General features: G+C 39.0%; 1 protein-coding gene, 3 long non-coding RNA genes and 1 pseudogene across 4 annotated transcripts; 2 read left to right on the top strand and 3 right to left on the bottom strand.

Moving 5' to 3' along the window:
* Positions 1-1,550: 1,550 nt before the first annotated feature.
* On the top strand, positions 1,551-11,155 carry LOC148718181 (uncharacterized). Its single transcript, XR_015994832.1, has 3 exons — positions 1,551-1,887; positions 2,623-2,673; positions 10,681-11,155. It is a non-coding gene; the product is annotated as an uncharacterized LOC148718181 (long non-coding RNA).
* LOC148718182 (uncharacterized) lies at positions 2,680-7,664 on the top strand. The gene is made up of 2 exons (XR_015994836.1): positions 2,680-4,933; positions 5,647-7,664. It is a non-coding gene; the product is annotated as an uncharacterized LOC148718182 (long non-coding RNA).
* On the bottom strand, positions 7,652-9,362 carry LOC148718183 (uncharacterized). Its single transcript, XR_015994834.1, has 2 exons — positions 9,188-9,362; positions 7,652-8,496 (listed from the first exon to the last, which is right to left on the bottom strand). It is a non-coding gene; the product is annotated as an uncharacterized LOC148718183 (long non-coding RNA).
* A 3,148-nt stretch (positions 11,156-14,303) lies between the features above and the next one.
* On the bottom strand, positions 14,304-15,475 carry LOC148718184 (uncharacterized; annotated as a pseudogene).
* A 2,244-nt stretch (positions 15,476-17,719) lies between these two features.
* On the bottom strand, positions 17,720-21,441 carry LOC111327725 (uncharacterized). Its single transcript, XM_022931964.2, has 5 exons — positions 21,206-21,441; positions 20,421-20,462; positions 18,761-18,784; positions 18,440-18,567; positions 17,720-18,119 (listed from the first exon to the last, which is right to left on the bottom strand). The coding sequence occupies exons 1-5, from the start codon at positions 21,307-21,309 to the stop codon at positions 17,998-18,000; spliced, it is 420 nt and encodes a 139-aa protein (XP_022787699.1). The 5' UTR covers positions 21,310-21,441; the 3' UTR covers positions 17,720-17,997.
* Positions 21,442-21,733: the final 292 nt, after the last annotated feature.

Below are 21,733 nucleotides of genomic sequence, written 5' to 3' on the forward strand. Positions count from 1 at the left end.
AGAGATGAAGGACACGCCAACAACTAGCCCCCTGGGAGACCTGGTACTGGCTTGGCTAACCCAGTGTTCATTTGGACGCCAGAGTTGGTAATGTCGCATACTGACCAGAGAAAAGTAGATCATACGATCAGTTTGACAAGTTAGATATGTTTTTGATCAAACGTAAAGTCAAGGTAGCTAAAAAGTAACGGGGTTAGTTTTCGAATTATTTAAGCCACAAGCTAAAAAATGCGTCTAAATAAGCCTATGGAAGCGTTGCCATGGAAACTGCTAGTGACGAAATGACACCTATTTTTGGATAACCAATGATTACTTAATTCAACCCCGTAAAAGTATTCAACTGGCCTTGGTAAGTCTTTCTGTTGTATTCTTTCAAAGTTACAACCCATCAAAAAGATGAAAACTGGTACCAGCAACCTTAAGCTGTACCACTTGTACCCGCTTTCATACTTAAAAACACAATCTACATAGCTGTGATTTGATGGCGGTGGAGAATCAATCACAACCACCTCTTGGGGCGGTAGTGCGGGGAATGTTCTGAAAGAAGCCAATATAAATATTGTTTTCCTTTCTAATTCTTCCGTCAGTGTAAATTACATTTACTCTTCAAGAAGAAATATGTAAACCCCTCACTAGTACTCTGGTTTCATAAACAAATTCTTCCAACTTAAGCGGAAGTTTTGACCCATTTCTACTCTCGACGTTTTGGTAAGCTTGCTCATAGCCGAGAGTTTACTTGCACGTAGGGGGCTGTACGGGCCATTTGATAGATATCCTTCATGTGAGTCAAATCTTAGACTTTTTTTCCGTCGCAGCATGCCAGGATTGAATGGACTGTTTCAAGCTTCACGGAGGTGGGTACTAACGGCCCGTTTGTGTCACTTATTTGCGTTTGTTAGCGCCCATGCGCGACACGTGATGCAACCCCTTTTTAACCCTTAACTCTCAAGGTTGCGATAAAACATTCCTTAAAATTATTTTAAGATTAAAAAATTAGTAAAAGACGACGCTGTTTCGACGTTGGCTAAACGTCATCATCAAGTCAAAATATGTTTGTGAGTTCCAGTCTCTAATTCCTAAAAAAACAATCGCTGATTAAAAGCTGTAACGTGAGAAAAGATGATTAAAAATATTCAACAAAAAGTTTCTCACGTATGGAGTCCGTCTGGATATTTAAATTAGGCTTAAGATTCTTAATGAAGAGCATTTCAAATACTAAACAATCAAATTTTCCCTAGCACTTTCTTAAAACTGTGAATTGGTTTTCTTTCAAGAGGTTGTCGTTACCGTGAGTTTCTAAGAAATGTCTCCCGATTGCCGAATTTTTGTGCTCAGCAATGCGCTGATGAAGGTGTCGGGCTGTGTATCCGACATAATTTGCATCACATGAAAAAAGAAACAACACAGTGCCTTTTAACAATTGACGGCTTAATTTCTTTGGGTTTAAGATCTTGCCCCAGTTTCTTGCTCACGAAAGAAACAATGACGAAAGTAGCATAGTGAGAATTAGTCTTCCATTTAAAGATTAAGTGGCCGCTAATGCAGTTCGGAAGCAGTTACGCGATCTTAGCTATAAGATTGGCCCTACTTTGCAGCCAGTTTTCTCAGAAATGACTATTTCGAGTTTAAGACTGTTGATTTCTAGCTCATGACGTCATAATGACGCGACCACCAACGTTACCGATCAGTTGGAACAACCAGCGCCCTCCTTTCTCGTAAATACGCAAAGCTCGGAACTTTTTGTCAGCGACGTGTAATTACACCTCAACGATTCGCTTTGAAAATGAGCAACAACCCGCAGGCCATACTGGCTATTACAGAAGAGCACATCGTTATCGATGGTGTTCGAATGAAGAAGAAGACAGCAGTTGTCGCTACAGAGCAAGGGTTAGTTGAGCTGATAACACTGCTTTGAATTAACAGGTTCCGTTACAGCGCTGGATGCGTTTACGGCGATATATGAGATCTGGTTGCCTGTTTAATCCCTGTAAAGAAGATCCTGTTAAGTCTTTAAGACATTGATTCCTCCCATAATTTTTTCTGCTTTAAGGGAATCCAAAGGTTTGATGCGAGCCACTTTGATTGACTTTGTTACGAGGCGGAAGTAATTCTGAGTTCCGAATAACATCACCATCTGTTCATTAAACCTCTTAGTAAGCTTACTCATTCTGTAGCCGAGAATTTACCCAATCCTTTGTGCTTGTCATTTAAATCTGCTTGTATATTTTTTAATTTGGTAAAAAATTTGCTTATAAAACTGACGTGAATGTTTTGCATATTTTTCCAGAAGATACATATGCAAAACTTTGATATCCTTGATTACATATTTTTTTTGTTGGTCTTTATACTGCAAGGATTAAGCCAAACTTTCCAACTTTGTTTCTGTGGCTTTGATATTTGATATTTAAACTATCCCATTTTTTCTCGCAGAAATATATGTAAACTTTTGATAACTTTGCTTTATTTACATATTTTGTTTTAGTCTTTATACTCCAGTGATTACTATTAAAACAATCTTTAAGTGTAAGCATGCTACATTTTGGAGGCAGAAACATTTCAACATTGCTGCAACCCTGTCAGTGTTGGCCAACTTTATGTTCATTTCGCTTAAATTTCTTTCAGCGTCATGACCAGGGAAGTGATAGAGGCAAGTGAAGTCAATTTTCCCCGAAGGTAAAATTTAACACTGTAGAAATGTTAGCCTTCAACTTAAAAGAGTTTTATCACTAAATTTTGAGTCCCTGAGGTCAGTTTAACCTGGGTTTAGGGTTGGGGAGACAACGTTATCCGGCAGTAAGCAAGAAGAGTGAAGAAGGGGCAATATCTGTAAATGGGAACTTCAGAAATTAAAGCAAAACGGGATGCGGCCTCGGTTGGTAACAATAATCACTGAATAATAATCAGCCGATTATATTCAAAGTTGTCATGACGAGCTTTGCTCAAGAAAAAAATTCTCAGCAGGCATCGTAAACTGATGCCGAGGTTTGGGGAAGAAGGCGTTGGGTGGATGTCATCACATTAATTACACCGCAATGTAATTATACAGATTAGCGCCCATGAATCCACGAGAGATACGCGATTGCGTGCAAGTTAACGCGGGGTCATCTGTTGGCGATGAAAATCAAAATCATGAAATGAAATGAAGTTTGTTGTGCGCGTAATGGTCATAAAATACTGCGTTTTATCTGTTTCTGCCTGTTTCCTTATAACGACATTTTTAATCACGTAGTCTTTCAAAGATCCTTCCTTTTCACAAAAAAGGCAATACCGGCGAGGCGCCGTATTCGAAAAAGCCTCTCTTTCGATTATTTAGGTATGATTCTTTCGCTTGGTTTGCCATAAAACAGTGACAAAAGATATCGCAATTTTTATGTGCCGTACGACCTGAATAACAACCGTATCGAATTCTATGGGGTGCCATTACCGCCAAAATTATATTTTTAAAATTATTCAGCCTCTTTTTCATTAACCACTTACTTTTATGAATTAACCATACTTGTCACAATATTATTTAGCCCATTTCAAAAATTATTCAGCCTTTTTTTCATTAACCACCTACTTTTACAAATTAACCATGCTTGACACAATATTATTCAGCCCATTTTGAAAATTATTCAGCCTTTTTTTCATGGGGCATGTTTTTAATTATATCCCAACATAACTTGCGGGATTATAAATATATCCCAGAGTTCTTTTCACTTCCTTTTCCTTGCAATATGGCCGACAGGAGAGGGATCGCGGATGTTGCACGTTTGCTCTCCCAAGCTGCTACCAATTTGATAAGTCTAGCACCACAATCATCACAAGAGCTTCGAGAAACTAATACTACTTCTGATCGAGCTCAAGCTGAGTTGAAACGAGCGTTTTCTCCGTACCAAAAAGTTCACAACGCTCCATCACCAGTTGTAAGCAACACAACTGCACGTGGAACATCAAGTCAAGCAAAACATTTCACCGTCACAAGGGCCGCAAAAGGGAGGAAGAAAAAAACCAAAGAACTAACAGCAAAATTATTTTGTTTGGCATACACTGCACAAGATGAAGTGCCGAGTACTGAAGAGAAGAGGGAATTGCTAACAGCAGGCCTTGGAGAAAAAAAAGGTTTTCTTCCAGAAAACTCTAGTGCAGGAGAACTCCACGAGATGGTTCAGGCAACGTTTCCAGATCAGAAGTAGTGTTAGTTGCTCGAAGCTCTTGTGATACTAGACTTATCAAATTGGTAGCAGCTTGGGAGAGCAAACGTGTAACATCCGCGATCCCTCTCCTGTCGGCCATATTGCAAGGAAAAGGACGTGAAAAGAACTCTGGGATATATTTATAATCCCGCAAGTTATGTTGGGATATAATTAAAAACATGCCCCATAAAAAAGAGGCTGAATAATTTTCAAAATGGGCTGAATAATATTGTGTCAAGCATGGTTAATTTGTAAAAGTAGGTGGTTAATGAAAAAAAGGCTGAATAATTTTTGAAATGGGCTAAATAATATTGTGACAAGTATGGTTAATTCATAAAAGTAAGTGGTTAATGAAAAAGAGGCTGAATAATTTTAAAAATATAATTTTGGCGGTAATGGCACCCCATAGAATTCCAGTATTGCGTCACTTGGTGGATCGATCAGTGTTCACGCTTTGCGATCGTGGTACACGATGTTATTGTTTTGGTACAAAATCTGTGGCGGTCGCACGACTTGGCCTCGTATCCTGGTTAAATTCTTACCAATATTATAATATTAAACCTCGGCGAGATTTTTCATGTCGAAATGTCGAAAAGCATCATGTTTTCGATTTTGAAACCATTCGAAATGAAGTCATAGAGGCAGTCGGATTTTCGACGTGCGGCTTTCCACCGGCTAACTTAACCACGCAGAGTCTTTGCAGGATTACAAGTGCCACACTTGACCCTTGCAAGCATTGGTATCTACTTTTGAAAGAGGTATGTGACGTTCCTTTGCGTAAATATTTCATATGCGATGTATTTAAGATATTTCCCGACGAAATCCAAAGTGAGGCGACGCGGGAACTTCAGCTGGCCAAATCATCGTTCGGAGTAGTGGGGTTAGCCAGGATTCCCGACCTCGTTCACGTTGTGTTCACGTTCGGTCTAATAGCTGGTCTATCTTCTTCGTAATAAAATAATACCCGACGAACTTATTAAATCTGCGGGAGTTATGACTATCGTAAATCTGGTGAACTCCGCCACACTAGACTTTGAGCCCGAAGGCGCGAAAAATTTATCTTTCGGCGCCAAACTCAGTCACGACTCCCAAGAGCTCGCTTCCTAATTCACCGAAAGATCAGCTAGAGTAAATTTCCTTGGAGTGGAACTGAAGAAGCTTCGAACCCAGATTTCTCATCTCGAATCAGCATGGAGTCAATTTTACAGACCCCTTTTTTCCACCTCAATGTTCGTACCTTGTCGTGGTGAGGTGGCTTGAGTGCCTTAATGACCAATTGCAATACAATGCCTTTAAAGAAATCAGCTTCAGTTGGTGGGCTGTATTTTCTGCAAGGTAGAGGCCAGACTAACAGGGACTTTGTCATTGTAGTTATTGTTATGATTATTATAATTATCATTATTATTAATGATTTTGTTATTGTTATCATTATCTTTATGATTGTGATTGAATCATTTTCAAAATGAAATAGGCTGCTCAATGAGGATGGCATGCTGAGGCAAGTAGATTTTCATTTATTTACCCCCCCTCCCCCAAGTAGAAATTCAAGTGTTTCTGATAGTTTTTCTCTTCAATAGATTGTTAGAATGCAGAAGATTTTCTAAGACACATTGTACAGAGGGCTTGTCTTAAGTAGTTGTTTTCTGATTCAAAACCACCTGCCTAATTCTGTTTCTATTGGGTAGTTAGTCCATGGACTGTTGTTATCTGATGGCAGAACTAACAGGTGGATCTGTTTCTCTTGGGTAGTCAGTCCATTATGGGCTGTTGTTATCTGATAGCAGAACCACCAATCTGTTCTGTTTCTCTTGGGTAGTCAGTCTATGGACTGTTGTTATCTGATGGCAGAACCAGTCCCTATTTTTTTCAGCTCTATGCTGTCAGTCTTTTATGGACAGTTATTTTTATCTGATGGCAGTTTTAGCTTGCTCTTTTTGTTAGAAAAATGTGTTGCTTATGCTGTTTGTCACGTATCATCTGTTATTAGTCAGAGGCACTTTGGTCAATCAATGCTATCATTGTCTTCTTTATTATTATTGTTAATTCAGCTGCTACTCTTCTCTCTTTGCCACAGGGCCCACTACAGATAGCACTAGCTTAATGAAGTCCCAAAACCTTTCACAATGAGCCAACTCAAGAATTGCAGTCCTGAACAGTTTTTGGGGTTTTCCTGGCTTTTCTTGAGATTATTTTGTCTCAGTTTTAATTACTTGGATACTCATTCAGCTGGACTAACAATAACACCATTTTTTTCATAGATAAACATTGAAATAATCATAATAGTAATATAAATGATAATAATAATGATTTGTTATTGTTACTGTTATCATTATCATTATCTTTATGATTGTGATCATCATTTTCAAATTGAAATAGGCTGCTCAGTGAGGATGGCATGCTGCGGCAAGTAGATTTTCATTTAATTCCTTCCCCCTCCCCCCAAATAAAAATTCAAGTGTTTTTGATAGTTTGTCTCTTCAATAGATTGTTAGAATGCAGAAGATTTTCTAAGACACATTGTACAGAGGTCTTAAATAGTTGTTTTCTGATTCAAAACCACCTGCCTGGTTCTGTTTCTCTTGGGTAGTTAGTCCATGGACTGTTGTTATCTGATGGCAGAACTAACAGGTGGATCTGTTTCTCTTGGGTAGTCAGTCCATTATGGGCTGTTGTTATCTGATGGCAGAACCACCAATCTGTTCTGTTTCTCTTGGGTGGTCAGTCTATGGACTGTTGTTATCTGATGGCAGAACTAGTCCCTATTTTTTTTCAGCTCTATGCTGTCAGTCTTTTATAGACAGTTATTTTTATCTGATGGCAGTTTTAGCTTGCTCTTTTTGTTTTGAAAAGTGTGTTGCTTATGCTGTTTGTCACGTATCATCTGTTATTAGTCATAGGGTGACTTTGGTCAATCAATGCTATCATTGTCCTTAGTATTATTATTATTAATTCAGCTGCTACTTATCTCTCTTTGACACAGGGCCCACCACAGACAGCACTAGCTTAGTGAAGTCCCAAAACCTTTCACAATGAGCCAACTCAAGAATTGCAGTCCTGAACAGTTTTTGGGGTTTTTCTGTCTTTTCTTAATTTGTTTTTGCCCCAGTTTCAATCACTTGGATACTCATTCAGCTAGACTAACAATAACACCATTTTGTTCATAGATAAACATTGAAATAATCATAATAGTAATATAAATGATAATAATAATGTTTAGATTAATGGAAATAATCATAGGAATTATAACAATCAGGATAATGAACATTATTTCTCTAACTATTGTAAATATTTTTATCATTGTTATTATTATTATTATCATTATTATTGTCATCATTGTTGTTATTATTATCATTATTATCATTATTATTGTTATCAATGTTATTATTATTTCCATCATGAATTATTAGAGATGCTTGGGAAAAAATGATCTATAGTTCCCTCCAACTCATTATTCTTTCAGTTAAGTGAATTAAGACTTGTGAACAGTTACTGCTTTATTCTGTCATTCCTGATGACCATAGAAATGGTGAAAGTCCACAGATATTATCCCTCTAAGAGTTTCTCCAGGTGTTTTTTTTCCTCTGAATTTGGTTACAACAGAATGAAGGGCATCAGTGTATAGTGCGCCTAGCTAGACATGAATTGCATTAATATTACAGGGTCATTTTGCTGTATTCAGGGTTTAATCTTAGCCTTCTACAGACAAGTTTGTTCCTCTAAATGCAAAACACATTTTATCGTTTTTTAAAACAAACTTACAAAAACTTCCAAGAAACAGCTACTAAATTTATGAAACATGACGAACAAGTCAACTAGACTGTGTACTACACATCATTGAAATCAAAGTATCACTTTAGGAACATAAAATCGCAAGGTCATGCAGTTTCCCATTTTTAGTGCCTGAGAAAAGATCAGGCCACCAGATTACTTCAAACTCTCTGGTTGCTCGTCCCTCTCAATTTCCAACAACCATTTTAGTTTACTGGGTGAGAATCGTGCTTGATCTCTTGCCCCATGCTCTTTCCTTGGCCGCCTGTAAAGCTTGTTGAGAGTTTAACAGCTACTAGTTGCAACAACCTCCATATTCCCCCGATAGCTTTTCTTTAACTCTAATGGTACAGAACTTTGATGACTCAGACCAGAAATAACATCATTCACTCTACCATCCCTGTAATAAAAATCTTTGGATTTTTCTCTCCATACAGGGCGCCGCAAATGCATTTTTTACTTAGCACGTTTATAAAAGCATTCGGCATGCCTACCAACAAAGCTTGGATGTATGTTTCAGGAACCTAGTATCTTTCAACTCGACACCATTTGCCTGAAACCAAAATAATAATTACGAAAGTTAAGAGATTATTTACTTCTGGAGTGAAATGTACTAAATGATTTGCCCTTTCAAACCTAAACCTGAGTTATCAGGTTTTGTTATTATCATAAATATCTAAGACAAGCAGGTCTTTTAGCTAGGTAATCTATGTTAAAAATCGCGCTGAACAGCACTTAGAATTATTTTCCTCACTCATTATTTTTTTCACACTGCAACTTCGCGCACTACGCAATTATTACTACGCAGTCATATCTGGTGTCCAATTGGGAGAAGAGCTTGTTATTGTTTTTGTTTTAGAGGTGAATTGCGATTTCTTGTATGTCCCCTATTTCGTCGAAGAAAAGCTCGAACAAATACTGAAAGTAATGAGTAAGTCACTATGAACAACTAGTGCAAAGTGACAGCAGCTATCGAGCTTTAATGATTTTTAACATGTACCACCAATTCTTACTATTTTTAATTTCTGCGTTTTAACAGACTTTGACATGTTCTTGAGAAGATATTAAATCGGTTAGCGCTGTTGTTCCCTTCTAAATTATTTTGGTGGAAGCGCCTCATAAGACACTGGTTTAACTAAAACCATGTTGGGCGACGTTGCATTTTGACTGCACAACCCACAATTAAATTTAATTTTAACAGCTATTCGAGTGTGTGAAGAACGGAAAAGAGCAAAATTACATACCATCGGCCTTTCGATGCACGGACGAATTAAAACTTTTTACAATTCCACTTATCCATTGCTTGTAACTGATAGACCTTGTCCTTATTCTTGCGGGAGGCCGTACGATCTGTTGTCCATTGTAGAACTTGGCAAACTTAGCGCACTCTGCCTCGAGCGCAACAATGTGATCTTTCGATTCTCTCTCACTAGCGCAGTTGTTGTGTTGAACATGGACGAATAATACATCGCAGCGTGTCTTGTAGATAGCCAGAGATGCCATGTTTAGGATAAGCGCTGAATATGGACGAGCTTTAAAGCCGCCACTGAAAAAGCACAATCGACCGTTTTTCATTGTAAGGATCAGGTCTTTCACACAGCTGTCAGAATTAAAGAGAGGAAGAACGTCGATCTCGCTCACCTAAGTAGCGAAGTACACCACGAGCGGCGACGATGATCAAACACCTGGAAGATCACCGTGGTGTCCCTCTACTCTTTGGTATCATAACCAAGAGCGAGCCGTTTCGACTTGTCACTAAGTTTTACGGTTTAAAAAACAAAGGCCCCGCTCTACACAAAGCCTTAAAGAATGAAACACTAGAAAAGCTTACTTAGCTTGGAATTATAAAAATTTCCTTGCTTAAAAATCGAAGATTTTCATGGTTTCCGTAACTTCGTATTTTTCCAAATTTCCTCTTTTGCATGTTATGCTGTTTTGCATTTTCTTCAACGTATAATTTAGTTCAGCGTCGATCATTTATCATCCTTGGAAGAAAATATTCTGATCTTTACATTTAACTTTAAAATTGCTTTGGCTTACATTGTGCGCCTAAAAGGAGCGTTAAAGTAAACATGAGTTGATTCCACGCGTGGGTTTTTTACCTGGTAAAATGCCTGCACACGAGTGACACCGACATTACCGCGTGTCCCTTTCTGGAAAACATTCGTATTATGACAAGAAAGGTCAGCTTAAGGGTTTTGGGTTACCCAAACTATGCAATTTTGACGCCGAAAAGTGCCAAAAAGTAATTACAGAAACTTCATCCGCAACAAAGGAAGACGCGTGATCCTCGATGATGAGCAGCAATTGAAGCATTTGCAAAAAGGAGCTTGAAAAACTTCAAGCTTCGACGGGATGCGAATCCCTGTCTCCTACATACTGGTTGAGCGCTGCTACCGACTGAACTGCGAAGCCATGCGTTGGGAGCAAGACGCCGCAATTTTAGGCTTAAAACAGATTCTTAATTGATTAGTCAATCCTTCCGAAATGGTTGTCGCAATTTCTTCCTCTGAATCGACAAAACACACACGGCATCTATGTAAAGCAGAATTTCTTTATTTTTTTCTATTTTACTTTTAAATTTTAGATCATGTTTATATAGATTAAAATAGATTGTAACTGTAATAATAGATTGTAATAATATTATTATTTTATCTGATAGATTTACCGTGTCTAAATAAAAATAAAGTTCAAGTTTTTAGTTTACTTAGCTCTAATTTGCTTCATTATTTTTCAGGTGCCTGCATTGTCATGTTGCTCCTTTTGGGTTACTTGATTGGTGGAGTTATCGTTTTGGCAATATACTTGTTGTGGTGTGTTCTGGCATGCCTTGGTAGTTGCGACACCTCAGATAACTAAACAATACAGTTACTCAGTCGACTATCTACGGAGCAGAATTTAGATTGAACCAATTAGTCTAGAGCATTTTCTCTGAAAGTTTTAATTGATACTAATTGGGATTCCCTATCTTCGAATTTCGCCCTCCTGAACCAAGCACGAGGGCGTTATTTGTTTATTGTTTGTTTGTTTGTTCATTATTATTTTATAGAACATTAGAAGCAAATTCACACAACCCGCATATAGTATTAACTAGTCTTGGCGGGTATTAGTAAAAAATAAGTAAATACTACACATTGCAAGCTAAAGAAATTTCATTACCACAATAAACTAAAGAGATTTCACAATAAACTAAAGAGATTTCATTTCTACAATACTGCAGTAAATGGTTTGAACCCGGGGGTAACATGTGAAGGTGTAGTCTGATCGTCCGGGTGAGTGTAGTCCTTAGAAGGACTGTTGTCGGTGGTAGTGACTGACGTTTCGACAACCTGTGCGGAAGTCATCATCAGAGTCAAGCGAATGATTGTTGTCAGTAGAATGTTCTTGTGTACTGGAATAAGAACATTCTACTGACAACAATCATTCACTTGACTCTGATGATGACTTCCGCACAGGTTGTCGAAACGTCAGTCACTACCACCGACAACAGTCCTTCTCAGGACTACACTCACCCGGACGATCAGACTACACCTTTACTACAATACTATTAGGGTTATAAGCCATGCATTAGTTTATTACATTATAAGCTAAAAGATACGTACAGTTGTCATACAAATTAAATACAATAAAATTACTAGTGAGTTAAAACAAGACATAATAATTAAATACAGGCAGAGTAGACTGGAAAGTAGAGAGAAGAGAATTGTGATATACGGATGTGAGCGAAGTACTACAGTTATAATTTTCGATAATCATTGGTGTTGAATTTCAATATTAATGAATGGGCGTCAACATAATAGTCCTCAACCCCAAGTATAGTCAATAGCAACTTATGAGTTTTCCTTTTAAATGCTCTTTTCGTGAGCTTACGCAAGTCAGGGTTTAGACAGTTCCATAACCTCGTACCAAACGCAGAGAAAGACTTAAATTTCACATGCGATCTAGATTTCTGTACATAAAAATTCTCTGTGGAAGAGAAACGCGTGTTATATGTATGGACTTCAAATGAATTGATAAAAAGTTCGCGAGTATTCCTAGGTTTAGAGCTAGTAGAAACGTCATGTATTATGGCAGAAATGGTTTCAAAATAGAGCATATTAATGGGTAGGATACTCGAAGTTATAAAAAGAGGGATAGCATGAGATATTTTGCTGGAGAAGAAAATCAATCGGAGTGCACGCCGTTGTAAGGTGAGAATCTTTTTTAAATCACTCTGAGCTGCCTGGCCCCAAGCAGCTATACTGTAGAGCGTGTAGGGAAAAATCAGCGAACGGTAAATTTGAAGGGTATTTAAAGGTACATGATGTCTAAGCCTAGCAATTATACCGACTATTTTGCTAATCTCCGAAGCAATAAGATCAATATGAGGCCTCCTGGTTAAGTTCTTGTCAATTAGTACACCCAAAAAAATTTACATAATCTTTGTATTGAAGAAGTGTGAATCCATTGTTGTTATTATCCGGAATTCTGATACATAGCTGATGATTAATCCTTTTTTGTGCTGGCCTAAAAACGACAAAATTTGATTTCTTCACGTTAATGGTTAGTTTAATAGCATTAAGCCAATCACAAACATTTTTTAGCTCATTATTAAGTACGGTTTCCAGGGATTTCAAGTCCTTGTCAGCATATAACAGGTTTGTGTCATCAGCAAACAGATAAAAGCCAAGTTTATTGCTACAAAGATGAATGTCATTAATATAAATTAAGAAAAGGAAGGGGCCTAACACAGATCCTTGTGGAACTCCAGTTACCGAGTTTTTCTTAGATGAAATATAGTCATCATCAATATGCGTTCAAGTTTGCGTTCGATTAGTCTAGTACGACGAGAACCACTCATGTACAATAATGGTGCAATCTATCAAGTACAATAGTGTGATTGACAGTATCAAACGCTTTTTTAAAATCGAGAAAAATACCACATGTGAACATTTTCTTGTCCAAATTAGTTTGTACTGTATTTACTATGTCCAAAAGTGCATGCTGAGTGGAAAATTTCTCTCTGAAGCCATACTGGCCTTCAAATTATAGTTCATTATATTCGATGTATGAATTCAATCGGTTGTACATAATTTTTTCAAAGATTTTATTGAAGACGGAGAGTAGTGAAATAGGACGGTAGTTGCTAGCGTCGGTCTCATCGTCGCCCCTGTATACCGGGATAACTTTTGCATGTTTTAGCTTTGAAGGATATTTTCCACTTTGGACAGAGAGGTTGATAAGCTCAGCTAGTGGTGAAGCGAGTATGCTCTTTGCATGAATATAGTCCAGAAGCCTTGTTTGGTGGTAAAATCGAGATTTCTAGTTCGATATCTGATGAAATGTCAAAGAAAAAGGAAGTGGTGAAATTGGTATCTGTTAAGTATTCCTTAATTACTATCTTGTACATTTGTCACTAGCTTTTGGCCAACCGCAAGAAAGCTTTCTAAAATTACTGCTACTATCGCAGGAGATTCAATGTTAGAATTAACATTAAAAGTACTACTCAACTATAAATTCTGTACTTAGGTAGAAAAATAATATATCGAATCTCAGAAAATGGTGGACATTAAAATCAAGAGTGCGAAAACTAAACCGTAAGCAACACTTGAACATAAATACTTTTGAGGTTTCCACGCATGTTCTAAACTCTATCCTGATTGGCCAGTACGGAATTGCCTTATCAGGGCCATATCAAATGTAAAAATGTTACACGAATCTGTCACCGCCACTTTTAGGAAGCAACACCTTAACGATTCATCTTGAAAATGAACGCTAACCCGCAGGCCACAGTGGCGTTTAAGAAGAGCACACCATTATCGATGAAGTTCCATTGGAAAAGAAGACAGCGTTTGTTGCAGCAGGGCAAGGGCAAATTGATTACGATCCGGTCATAAAGTCAACTAAACTGACTCGCATTAAACCACTGCATTTGGTCACAGACTAAAACAACTCTCCTTTCATTTATAATGGTTGAAGAAGAAATTAGATCTCATACCCAGAAACGAATATAACAAATTTACATTTGTATCTTCGCTGCAGAACTCATCAGAGTGAAGTTATATCAAAACAATTTTAAGTGTTCATTTCTACTCTCGACTTTTTAGTAAGCTATCTCGGATTCCATGGTGCTCATACCCCGCCTCTTGCACGTCTAATTGAAACAATCCTTGCTTGTATAGCTTTAATTACGATTCGGTCATAAAGTCAACAAAACTGACTACCATTAAACCACTGCATTTGCTAGCCGACTAAAACAACTTTCCTTTCATCTACAATGGTTGAAGAGGAAATTAGATTTCATACCCGTGAACGAATAACAGATTTACAGTTGTACCTACACTGCAGAACTCATCAGAGTTAAGTTATATCAAAACATTTTTAAGTGTTATCAATTAAACTAACCCTTACCCTGGAGCAACAACTTGTGTCTTCAAAGCGGTATCGTTTGTGGGCAAGTAAAGGGCACGTTCCTCGATGTTCTGCATCGCAATTTCTGCTACGACAACAGAAACTGAAAGACCCCATGGCTGTGCCGTGTAACTGTTTGTAGTGTTTACTGTTGTACTGAAAGTAAGTTGACGTTAGGCAAAGGTTGAGTAAGTTCACAAAGTCATCTGTCGGTAGCGGTAGTGGGTCGGTAGAATGTCGGATTGCAGTCTCAGTAAATTGTAATGCCAATTGAAGTGGAATACTTGTAAACAGTGATTTCACATCAAATGACACAAGTTTGTAGTCATCAGGTATCTGTACAGTCTTGGTAGCGTTAATGAAGTACTCAATGGATTGTAGTTTACGTCTGGATTTGTCGATCAGCGGTTGTAGTATTGTCGTCAGACACTTGGATAGTTGGTAGGTAGGAGAACCACAGAAAGAAACAATAGGTCGCATTGGGAAACCAGGTTTGTGTAGTTTCGGCAAACCGTAGAGTTTCGGTGGCTGTGGTACTGAGCACCTTGGTCGATAGTACCGTTGGGTGTCAATGGCGTTCGTCTTCTTGAGTGTCAGTAGTTTACTGTTGAGTTTGCGTCCATGTGCAGTAGTCGAGTCACATTTGAGTTCTTGGTAGCGTTTGTTTGACGTTAACTTGTACGTCCATTTTGTCGTGATAGTCATTTTTGTCCATGACAACAATAACTCGTCCTTTGTCGGCTGGTAGAATGACTATGTTCTCGTCGTTTCTCAGTCATTTCAGTGCATGTTGTCAGTCTTTCGTCAAGTTGGTGTCATGCAGTGACGCTGATTGTACAGTGGGGGAAATTCTGTTTCTGATGTTATCCTTGGTCGGCTCAGATAGCTGTCGTTAATAATAATACATATCGATTTCTATAGCGCATTTCCATGGAATGCTCTAATGCGCTTTACAACACTGTGCGGGGGAATTTTCTAGACTGCCGTCGGCAGTTTACAATAAATAAAGAGTAAATTTTACAGATGCCCCCTTCTCATATTCCCAGTAACCAGGCCAGACCACATCACAGTAATCTAGTGATGTGGGTTCTTTAACGTCCCCTGCCGAAATTAACTAATTGATAGATGCAGGAGACGGGACCTCCAGCTTTACGTCCTATCCGAGACGCCGAGACAGAGCCGCTTCAACACTAGATACAATAGACTCGGTGTTACTGAGTGTTTAGTCCGTTTGCCAGTACGCGAGTTTCACTCTTGACTAAGGAACGGGAAGAGATGTTACTTATCCAGTTGTTGTCCGGTTTACTTTGCCTCTGTTCTTTATCGCATAGCAGTCGTGTCAGTTTCCGTTTATATCCAGTACGTGCGCGTTCAGTCGTATTGTTGGTTTGTTCGTCGACAATTGTCGAAACAGTGTCAAGTAAGTCAGTTGGTATCATTTGTTTCAGTTTGTCGTAGTTTGTTTTCGTAGCGTTTGAGTCTTCTGTGACAATCATTTATCCGAACTTTGACCAGTCGTCTGCCGGTGGCTTTGACGATCTTGATGAGCCTCCTGTGTGTTCAGCGGGGACTTAAGTTTAAGCTCGACGGGAACAAGGTGGTTGAATCAGAGTTGTTGTCGTATTCGTCTGACAGTGCTTGCGTAGGTGAGTTAGTCGTTCGCAAGTCTTTCGCACTCACGGTCGTCCAAGTGAACGTAATGCAATAAATGGTTTGAACCAGACACACACCGACAGATTCCTTGACGAGTCATCTTACAGCCCTACATCACACAAAACCACAACTATCAAAACTCTAACAGACAGCTTATCCGACGAGAACAAATACCTTGACCATGCTTTTTCAAAGAGCAACTACAACAACGACTTCATCCGACGAAACACTCACCGACCTACTACTACTACCGAAACAAACAACACCGCAACTTCTACGACCACAGTAAGCATACCGTACATAAAAGGCATGTCTGAGAACATCTTGCGCATCTGACAGCCCTTCAATATCCGGGTTGCCCACAAACCCATCGCCACACTACGTCAGTTACTAACCAACGTTAAAGACTCGATTCGAATTGGATTGGATTGGATTCGATTCTTGGATGGGTTAGATGACCACTCCCCTTGGGGCTTTTCAGGGCCATTCCTACAACACTGTGCGGGGGACTTTGCCAGACTGCTTGTAGCAGTTTACAACGAATCAAAGGAAGTTGAAGATGCCCCCTCCCCCCAATTCCCAGTAAACAGGCTAGACCACAACACAATAATCTCGTGAGTGGGTTCTTTAACATCCCCTGCTTAACCTTATTAACCAACCAATATATGCAGGTGACGGGACCTACGGTTTATTCGTCCGTATCCGATAAGAATGGAATGTCTATCCATTTCATGATATTATAGAAAGGTAGCACATTCTCCTCAGTTATTTTAAGACCTTAAGTATTAGTCCGGTCGGGGCTCGAACTCTCGACCTTCCGCACAACAGTCCGGCGCTCTAACCAATTGAGCTAACCGGGAGGCGGTTAGACAAGGACGAACCGAGGAACAGACAGGTAGTGATTTAGAAGATCAGTTGCGCCGACTGTCAAGCCTCCTACACTGGAGAGACTGGCTGAAACCTCGCAACAAGACTGACTGAACATAGACAGGCGACGAGGAAAGGTGATGTCAATTAACAATTACATTGCTGAACATCATCTACTTACGAACCACATTACTGCCTGTGACTCTGCGCAATGCATAACCGACAGTACTAACTACTTTCAACGACTGACTCTAAGTTTACTAACTGAATCTAAGTTTACTAACTTAGAGCAGACTCGCCTAAACAGGTGTCAACTACTACCAGCTTCACAGAAATGACTCATTCACGACATTAACGTTACAAACGAACTGAACAGAACGACCTAGCTAACTATACCGATGGATCGGAACAGACCAATCGCGACCGACTCACGCCACTTGAGTCTTACAGCCAATAACATCACGGTAAAACTGACCGATCATTTTTACGCGAACTGGACTAAGAACAGTCTACTGACAACTATTCACTTGACTCTAATGATGACTTCCGCACAGCTTTTCGAAAGGTCAGTCACCACCACTGCATGGCAACAGTCCTTCTCAGGACAACACTCACCCGGACGATCACACTACACTTACATATGTTGCCCCCGGGTTCAAACCATTTACTGCATTTATCGATAATGGTGCTAAAAGAGGCGGTGACAAATTCGTCTAATATTTTCACATTTGATGGGGTTCAAATATGGCAATTCCGAACTGAACAAACGGAAGGGAGTTTAGAACATGCGTGGAAAGTTTAAAAGTATTTCTGTTTAAGTGTTGTTTACGCTTTAGTTTTCGCACTCTTGATTTTAATATCCACTATTTTCTGAGGTTCAATATTTTTATTTTTCTACCTAAGTACAGAATCTATAGTTGAGTTGTACTTTTATTGGTAAGTCCAACATCGAATCTCCTGAGATAGTAGTTGTAATTTGAGAAAGCTTTCTACAAATAACACGCTGGTGCTTGGCTCAGGAGAGTGAAATTCGAAGATGGGGAATCCCAATTAGTATAGATTAAAACTTTCAGAGAACACGCTCTAGACTAATCGGTTCAATCTAAATTCTGCTCCATGATAGACCACTGATTAACTGTGTTGCTTAGTTATCTGAGTTGTTACAACCAAAAAGGCATGCCAGGACACAGAACACCAAGTATATTGCCAAAATGATCACTCCACCAATCAAGTAACCCAAAAGGAGCAACATGACAATGCACACACCTGAAAAATGATTAAGAAAATAAGCGCTTAGAAACATAATCAATTAAGAATCTGTTTTAAGCCTAAAACTCCAGCGTCTCGCTCCCAACGCATGACTTCGCAGTTCAGTTGGTAATAGCGCCTAAGAAGTATCTAGGAGACAAGGATTCGCATCCCGTCGAAGCTTGAAGTTTTTCAGGCTCCTTTCTGCAAATGCTTTAATTTCTGCTCATCGTCGAGGATCACGCGTCATCTTTTAAATCTTGGTAGAAATTCTGCGCCACAACTATGAGTTTCAAGGAGTCCTGAAAGTGAGGCTCTAAAAACATTTGAATACCTACCTTTCCCTCTTAAGCTGTACCACTCGTAGCCGCTTTCACACTTGAAACAAGTGTCTATGCAGCCGTCATCTGGAGGTGGTCGAGAATCTACTACAATCACTCCAGGTGGAGGTAGTGCAGGAGATGTTCTGCAAGAGACCAAATTGCAAGGTGTTTATCTTTTTATTCTTCCATAATTTTGGATGTGACGTCAAATCTTTTCAAAATCCTTGTGACACTTTGCAGATTTTTTCTTCCGCACAAACTCTAATTACATGAAGTATATGTAACCGCTCAACGTTCTTCCAAAATGCTATACAAAAATACGCGAACAGAACTTACCTAGCCTGAACAATTGGAGGACCGCTGAAAAGGAAAAAAAAAACCAATTCAAAACACTTTAAAGAAGCAAAATGAGTGCTCTTGACCAGAAACTTTTAGATGTACAAGACGTGTATTACATTCATTAAACAATGCACTACTTTTTCATTTAGAAGAGTAGCCAGCAAGATATTTTGTTTGACAAGATAGATAAATAGGAAATAAACGCTTCGAGATCATTGTAACGGGAGCTTAATGGAGGAGGTTTTGACAATTTTCGTTATTGCGATTGTTATTATCATTTCTATTTCATTTTTGCTATGATAATGCTTTTAGACATTTTAATACTAGTAATAAGTAATGATAATAGGACTAAGTACTGCAGGAGGCAGATTTGTGTATCACGCGTGACTGAAGGTGGCCCATAAGTGTCACGCCAAAATGTCATTCTCTTCGTACTCGAAGCCCCTGGAGAAATAATTCTCCATTTCAAAAACCAACGGGGGAGTGGGTCGAGCTCGCCGCGAAAGTTTGTCTGGTATCGTTACTCGGGACACAAATCTGTAGTAAACAAAGAATTGCGTCCTGAGTAACCGCCTTCCGGTTAGCTCAATGGATAGAGCGCTGGACTGTTGTGCGGGAGGTCGAGGGTTCGAGCCCCGACCGGACCAACACTCAGGGTCTTAAAATAATTGAGAAGAATTTGCTGCCTTTCTATAACAGCAAGAAATGGTTAGATATTCTATTCTTCTCGGATAGGGACGAATAAATGGAGGTCCCGTCTTTTGCAGGGTTGGGGTAGGAGACGTTAATTTCCAACACACGAGATTACTGTGTAATGAATGTCCTCCCCTGGGGTGGGATGGGTGGGTTTATTGGGTCCGCAGTAATTGGCGCAAGCTGTTGCGGTGTCCCTGCCGGTTGGCGAAGCGATTAAATAAATAAAATAAATAAATCCCAGACAACCTTGCGCGGCGAACTCGACCCACTCCCCCACTCGTTTTTTAAATGGGGAATAGCGGATGAGGCCTTCTTCGTCGTCTTCTGGCAACCTCAAGTACTCGTCTTCCAGGTCAACTTCAACGGACTCCCCCATAGTTCACAAAAACATATTATGGCCTGTAATGGAGTAGCTATAAGGCTACATCTGCCGTGGCATTTCACTTCTGCCGTGGCTTCTCACTTCCGCCGTGTAAAATGGCGTTGTGTTGCCGCGAGTTCGTTGCGGTTGTCTTGGCGTGAGTTCGCTTTGTCTTGTTTTTGCCGTGACACTTATGGGCCACCGCACGAGTATGATAACAAACTGAATTGGACGACACGAAGTCTTATTACCAATTTATTAAAAACATTACAATTTCCGAGAAAAGAAATACAGCCAAGCTGTGAAAGAAAGGGAAAATTTAAATTTTGATTCAAACAACAACTTTGAATGTGATAGGGTGATTATTATTATTCAGTGATTATTGTTATCAACCGAGGCCGCATCCCGTTTTGCCTCAATTGATGAAGTTCCCATTTACAATCTGTTATGATATTGCCCTTTCTTCACCATCCTTGCTTACTGCCGAATATTGTCGTCTCCCCAACCCTAAACCCAGGTTGAAGTGACCTTGAGACTCAAAATTTAGTGATAAAACTCTTTTAAATTTAAGGCTAACATTTCTTCATTGATGGTTTTTACCTTCGGATTTCACTTGCCTCTATCACTTCCCTGGTAATGACGCTGAAAGAAATTTAAGCGAGGTGAACATAAAGCTGGTCAACACTGTTTACATTCTGACTCAGTTCAAATCGAAATAACCCCGAAATCGAACTGACAGGGTTGCAACGATATTGAAATGTTTCTGCCACCAAATCAGTGTAGCATGCTTAAACTTAAGGATTGTTGTAATATTAATCTTTGGAGTATGCAAACAAAGTAAACTTATCAAAGGTTTGCATATATTTCTTCGAGAAAAAATGGAATGGTTTTAACATTAAACATGAAAGCCATAGAAACAAAGTTGGGAAGTTTTGCTTAATCATTGAAGTATGAAGACCAAAACAAAAGATATAATCAAAGCTATCAAAGTTTTGCATATATATCTTCGAGAAAAAATATGCAAAATACTCACGTCAGTTTTATAAGCAAATTTTACCAATTAAAAATATAAGAGCAGATTTAAATGACAGGCACAAAGGATTAGGTAAATTCTCGGCTACATGCAGCATGAGAAAGGCTACTAAGAGGTTTAATTCGGAACTCAGAAGTACTTCCGCTTCGTAACAAAGTCAATCAAAGTGGCTCGCATCTAACCTTTGGATTCCCTTAAAGCAGAAAAAATTATGGGAGGAATCAACGTTTTAAAGACTTAACAGGATCCTCTTTACAGGGATTAAACAGGAAATCAGATCTCATCACCGTGAACGCATCTAGCGGTGTAACGGAACATGTTAAATTAAAGCAGTGTTATCAGCTCAACTAACCCTTGCTCTGTAGCGACAACTGCTGTCTTCTTCTTCAATCGAACCCCATCGATAACGATGTGCTCTTCTTTAATAGCCACTATGGCCTGCGGGTTGTTGCTCATTTTCAAATCGAATCGTTGAGTTGTAATCACACTTCACTGACAAAAAGCTCTGAGCTTTGCGTATTTCTGCGAAAGGAGAGCGCTGGTTATTCCAACTGATCGATAACGACGGTGGTCGTGTCATTATGACGTCATGAGCTAGAAACCAACAACCTTAAATTAAACTCAAAATAGTCATCTCTGAGAAATGAAATTTTTACAACTAGCGTAAATGATTCTCTTAACTGCTTAATGTTAGATTTGCAGCTTCACAGTTACACATTGATTGATTTTGTATTATCTACAGATTTTAATTGCATATTTACAATGAATAAATGAATGAGTTGATTCGTGATAAACCCGTGATGATAAATCAGATACAATGAATATATGAAGTTTATATATTTTGAACTGCGGTATTAGATACGTATGATGCACGATCCTC

The sequence above is a fragment of the Stylophora pistillata genome, chromosome 13, assembly GCF_964205215.1.
Source record: "Stylophora pistillata chromosome 13, jaStyPist1.2, whole genome shotgun sequence".
Taxonomy (NCBI): domain Eukaryota; kingdom Metazoa; phylum Cnidaria; class Anthozoa; order Scleractinia; family Pocilloporidae; genus Stylophora; species Stylophora pistillata.

Coding starts and splice junctions, on each gene's coding strand:
- LOC111327725 (XM_022931964.2), bottom strand. CDS start 21,309: ATGAGCAACAACCCGCAGGCCATAGTGGCTATTAAAGAAGAGCACATC. Junction 18,785..20,420: donor GAGGCAAGTGAAATCCGAAG/GTAAAAACCATC, acceptor TTTCCTTTTCAG/CGGTCCTCCAATTGTTCAGG. Junction 18,568..18,760: donor CCTCCAATTGTTCAGGCTAG/GTAAGTTCTGTT, acceptor GGTCTCTTGCAG/AACATCTCCTGCACTACCTC.